The sequence below is a fragment of the Procambarus clarkii genome, chromosome 21 (assembly GCF_040958095.1).
Source record: "Procambarus clarkii isolate CNS0578487 chromosome 21, FALCON_Pclarkii_2.0, whole genome shotgun sequence".
Lineage (NCBI taxonomy): Eukaryota > Metazoa > Arthropoda > Malacostraca > Decapoda > Cambaridae > Procambarus > Procambarus clarkii.
Window position 1 is genome coordinate 2,666,086 of NC_091170.1, and position 6,348 is coordinate 2,672,433.

The following is a 6,348-nucleotide window of genomic DNA, read 5'->3' on the forward strand; positions in this document are numbered from 1 at the left end:
GTAAACTCTTCGGGAAAGGTGTTACCAAAAATAGACTTTGGTAACAACATTATTATCGCTGGGAAAACTTGTAACAACATTAAACTCTATGGGAAAGCTGATAACAATATTAAACTCCTTGAAATGCAGGTAACAACAGTAAACTTTCTGGGATTGCTGCTAACAACATTAAACTAACTGGGAAAGTAGGTAACAACATTAAACTCTGTGGGGAAAGCTGGTAACCTCATTAAACTCTCTGGGAAAGATGCTAGCAACATCAAACTCTCTGGAATTGCTAGTAACATCATTAAACTCTCTAGAAAAGCTGGTAACAACATTAAACACTCTTGGATAGCTGGTAACAACGGAAACCCTTCTGGAAAAGCTGGTAGCAACAGTAAATTTACTGGAAAATTTGGAAACAACAGTAAACTCTCTGGGATAGCTTGTAACAACATTAAACTCTCTGGGAAAGCTGGTAACAACATTGAACTGTCTGGTAAGCTGTTAACTACATTAAACTTTTATGAAAAGCTGATAACAAAAGTAATCTCTCCGGGAAAGCTCGTAATATCAATAAACTCTCTGGGAAAGCTGGTAACAACAGGAAAAGCTGGTAACAACTTTAAACAATCTTGGAAAGCTGGTAACAATATTAAACTCTGTGGGAAAGCTATAAACCTCACGGAGAGTGCAACACAACTGTTGCAGTAACCTGTGCCTCACTGATGGACTGCAACACACCTGCAGCAGCCACATGTGCCTCACTGATGGACTGCAACACACCTGCAGCAGCCACATGTGCCTCACTGATGGACTGCAACACACCTGCAGCAGCCACATGTGCCTCACTGATGGACTGCAACACACCTGCAGCAGCCACATGTGTCTCACTGATGGACTGCAACACACCTGCAGCAGCCACATGTGCCTCACTGATGGACTGCAACACATCTGCTGCAGCCACATGTGCCTCACTGATGGACTGCAACACACCTGCAGCAGCCACATTTGCCTCATTGATGGACTGCAACACATCTGCTGCAGCCACATGTGCCTCACTGATGGACTGCAACACACCTGCAGCAGCCACATGTGCCTCACTGATGGTCAGCAACACACCTGCTGCAGCCACATGTGCCTCACTGATGGACTGCAACACACCTGCAGCAGCCACATTTGCCTCATTTATGGACTGCAACACATCTGCAGCAGCCACATGTGCCTCACTGATGGACTGCAACACATCTGCAGCAGCCACATGTGCCTCACTGATGGTCAGCAACACACCTGCAGCAGCCACATGTGCCTCACTGATGGTCAGCAACACATCTGCAGCAGCCACGTGTGATCATGCTGAGACATGATGACATGTCTCAGCATGATGACATACACTATACCATGATGACACAATGATTGTAATTCAATATTGGTTTTGATTGTTGCACTGCTTAACTTGGTCCTGGCCTCTTTTGTGTTTATTCTATGGTGATATAATTCCTGCTCGGGAAGCATAACTTTTGACACTCCTTAAATCAGCTTTTTACAAATTTTGCATTTCCTCATAATTTGTGCATTTATTCCATGTTAAACAGGATGAAACAATGATGATCACTAGAACTTAATTCTTTGTCCACATGTACATCATTTAGAGAATCTTTATTAGAAGAATAAATTATGTCCAGGACATTTGAGGTCCACGTTAGATTCTTAACCAATTAACACAGTGCGATTAAAAATAAATTTGTGAAAAAACTATGTCCATAGCTATTAGATATTGGATCTCCCAAGTATGGTGTAGGCAGATTTACGTCACCAACTAATGTTCGTGTTACATATATCAGCAATTTGATTATATGTCAATTCCTCTTTTCCAAAATAAGCAGCAAGAAGCTTGAAGTAGATCCATATTAGTAATTGATGCTTTTGTTATCACCAAATGCAATAAACATATAATCTATATCTAAGAGATGAGTGTGTAGGATGGTTATTGGGTTCACATATTTTCCTTTACCAGTTTTCATGTAAATATTACCAATAATGTTACTTTTTTCACAGACATCGCAGGCTGCTTCAGGTGTAGAACAATTCTTACACAGGCTGCTTCAGGTGTAGAACAATTCTTACACAGGCTGCTTCAGGTGTAGAACAATTCTTACACAGGCTGCTTCAGGTGTAGAACAATTCTTACACAGGCTGTTTCAGGTGTAGAACAATTCTTACACAGGCTGCTTCAGGTGTAGAACAATTCTTACACAGGTTACTACAGGTGTAGATCAATTCGTACACAGGCTGTTTCAGGTGTAGAACAATTCTTACACAGGCTGATTCAGGTGTAGAACAATTCTTACACAGGCTGTTTCAGGTGTAGAACAATTCTTACACAGGCTGCTTCAGGTGTAGAACAATTCTTACACAGGCTGCTTCAGGTGTTGAACAATTCTTACACAGGCTGCTTCAGGTGTAGAACAATTCTTACACAGGTTACTACAGGTGTAGATCAATTCGTACACAGGCTGCTTCAGGTGTAGAACAATTCTTACACAGGCTGCTTCAGGTGTAGAGCAATTTTTACACAGGTTGCTACAGGTGTAGAACAATTCTTACACAGGCTGCTTCAGGTGTAGAACAATTCTTACACAGGCTGTTTCAGGTGTAGAACAATTCTTACACAGGCTGCTTCAGGTGTAGATCAATTCTTACACAGGCTACTACAGGTGTAGAACAATTCTTACACAGGCTGCTTCAGGTGTAGAACAATTCTTACACAGGCTACTACAGGTGTAGAACAATTCTTACACTGGCTGCTTTAGGCGTAGAACAACTCTTACACAGGCTGCTTCAGGTGTAGATCAATTCTTACACAGGCTACTACAGGTGTAGAGCAATTCTTACACAGGCTGCTTCAGGTGTAGAACAATTCCTACACAGGATGCTTCAGTTCTAGAACAATTCCTACACAGGCTGCTTCAGGTGTAGAACAATTCTTACACAGGTTACTACAGGTGTAGAACAATTCTTACACAGGCTGCTTCAGGTGTAGAACAATTCTTACACAGGCTGCTTCAGGTGTAGAACAATTCTTACACAGGTTACTACAGGTGTAGAACAATTCGTACACAGGCTGCTTCAGGTGTAGAACAATTCTTACACAGGCTGCTTCAGGTGTAGAACAATTCTTACACAGGTTACTACAGGTGTAGAACAATTCTTACACAGGCTACTACAGGTGTAAAACAATTCTTACACAGGCTACTACAGGTGCAGAACAATTCTTACACAGGCTGCTTCAGGCGTAGAACAACTCTTACACAGGCTGCTTCAGGTGTAGAACAATTCTTACACAGGCTGCTTCAGGTGTAGAGTTCGTTCAAACTATGCCAATGATTCTGGATAAATAAACGTTACCAAATATTTTCAAACGTTTCTCCGTCTCATTAATATATAAATATTAATTTATCGTTTAGACTAATGGCATTGTTGAACGTAAGGCCTTTTATGAACATGTAGGTCGTGCAGTCACTATAAATGATAACTGATTTTCTTCAGAAGTTTTGAATCATAAACTATTACATCCTCAGCAATTTATCGGATACTGTTATCATAGTGGCATCCAGGCAGCAGCTTATATGTGTGACTATTATTACATAAAAAATAATGAAAATAAAGATTCTCAAAGTTTTTGCTCCTGATTGAAAATAGAACTATTGTAATGCATAGAAATAACTAGAATTTAAAATGACTAGATAAACAGCACGCATTGGCTACAATTAATTGTGACTGGGTATTGAATTACAGTTTGAGTCAGTATTGAATTACAGAAGTAGTTTCCTGAGGTATATAAGGTAAGAATCCCTGGACTCCATCCCTGTTGTTGTCTTCACACATTACACCCACAGTGTATGCTCAGTAACTGTACTAGACACATAAATAACAAGAAATATATTAACAACACGAGACTACACTAAAGATAAGAATGACACCACCAAACTTCTAACGACTTTGTTCCCAAGAACACGTAAGAACATTCCCTTACTCTCATATCCCACCGTGGCCACACCTTTCAGCCTAGAGTACTGAGTGTTTCCAAGAACACATAAGAACATTCCCTTACTCTCTTATCCCACCCTGGCCACACCTCTCAGCCTAGAGTACTGAGTGTTCCCAAGAACACATAAGAACATTCCCTTACTCTCTTATCCCACCCTGGCCACACCTCTCAGCCTAGAGTACTGAGTGTTCCCAAGAACACATAAGAACATTCCCTTACTCTCTTATCCCACCCTCGCCACACATAACAAATTGTTATGTCCATAATAATATGTATGATCATTTCAGAAGCATCTTGAGTCGTGATAAATCATACCAGATAACATTATATTTGTTTCACAGGTTGGACAGCTGTTCAGTTAGCAGCCTTTAATGGTCACAACGACGTGGTGAAGATCCTCACCCGTGGTGGTGCAGATGTCAACGAGGAGAATGAAGTGTATAGGAAATTTAGTAAGAAATCCATGAACTTTATAACATAACAAAGTGGGATATCCGGCGATGCCCGGGTATCCTCCCTTAAACACATCCCCACTCCCATCACCTTTTGTTTCCACCTCTATCCAATTTTCCACCCTCAATTCCAACTTTTCCCATTTTCCCCCACCTCCTCCCTCCTCTACACCCTCTCTTGCACACTCCCTTCCTTACCCTTTATCTTTCCCGGAACCCTTGCCTTCTCTTCCCCTTCACACTCTCCTCCACTTGTTCTCCCCTCTTTTCCTCTACCCTTCTATCTCCAAACTTACCGATTTATTCCTTCTCCTTCCCCATTCTCTGTCTCTCTCTGTCTCTCTCTCTCTCTCTCTGAACATGGAGCATGTGACCAACAAACACATAACAACCCCCCAAACATTGTTTAACTATTGTTACTTTAGCACAACGTTGTAATAATATTGTGACTAATTTCTGTGTGATGAACAGCTAAAACGTTTGAAAACATTCAGGAAATGCGAACCTTAGGGGAGACATCATAGGGGGTGACTAAAAGGTCAAAATAGGAGACTGGCATATTAAAGGTAAGAATGGGTCGACCATGACCGGCCTATGACAGTCAGGTTGGAGGTCAGCATCTGACCTCCAACCTAGAACACACACAAACATTCTCTTTTATAAAAATAGATTTATGTAAATGCTTGAAGAATGCTGAATAAAATTTCTCAACCTAATGTAAATTGTTGTATTACAGTTATCAATTAAATTCAGTTGGATACCAAACGTTGAACTATAATATAAAGTATACTGTTCCAAGGTATTATGTTTTAACTTGCCATTGTCACATTGCAGCCCAGCCTTCCTTTTAGTTAGTACTAATAGTAACGATGAGGACCATAGTACATATTTGACGTAATTAACAATTAGAAGTAGAAACTGTTACTATTATGTTTGGACAAACCAGAACCGGTTTTGAATTTATGTTGTAAAGACAACCTAAACTAATCTCACCTAACCTTCTTAGGCCTAATACACGCTATCTGGGGCCCTCATATAGTACATATATGTTCTATACTAGGGCTTGGAATATTTATGTTAGTTTTTAGCTTCGTTTTATAGGACTTAATAAAGTGAATAATATAAAATTCTACTATCTAATCGCCTTTTACATCAATGTTTTAACTATGTAGCACAGAGTTACAAAAATACTATTTAAACATGTGGATGGGTCGCACATTGGCAGTGACTGTCACTACACGTCCATCAGTAGTGCATGTCATCACACACCAGAGAGAATACGGTCGACATCAGTAACAACTTATCATTTCTAAATCACCTATTCAGAAATCATCTGCTTCTAGTTTCTTAAAAAAATCGTCAGTTTAGGATGAAGCATAGGGCAATGAATATATATATATATATATATATATATATATATATATATATATATATATATATATATATATATATATATATGCGGAAAATCCACAGAGAAAGATGAAATGAGGTGAACGTTTCGGCTTTGTTAAAGCCTTTGTCAACACCAGACTGACCAAAGTCTGGTGTTGTCAACACCAGACTGACGACTAAAAAAAAGTCGTCAGTCTGGTGGTGACAAAGGCTTTAACAAAGCCGAAACGTTCACCTCATTTCATATTTCTCTGTGGATTTTCCGCATAAAATGATCAGTGTTTTGTGATCGTCAATTGCATATATATATATATATATATATATATATATATATATATATATATATATATATATATATATATATATGCAATTGACGATCACAAAACACTATATATATATATATATATATATATATATATATATATATATATATATATATATATATATATATATATATATATATGCAATTGA

General features: G+C 39.0%; 1 protein-coding gene across 1 annotated transcript in view; it reads left to right on the top strand.

The window, feature by feature from the left end:
- LOC138366984 (ankyrin repeat domain-containing protein 29-like) overlaps window positions 1–4,514 on the top strand; it is an 88,357-nt gene extending 83,843 nt beyond the window's left edge. The window contains exon 5 of the mRNA XM_069328391.1: window positions 4,375–4,514. Within this exon, the coding sequence (XP_069184492.1) occupies window positions 4,375–4,514 (140 nt within the window). The remainder of the gene's footprint in view (window positions 1–4,374) is intronic.
- Window positions 4,515–6,348: the final 1,834 nt, after the last annotated feature.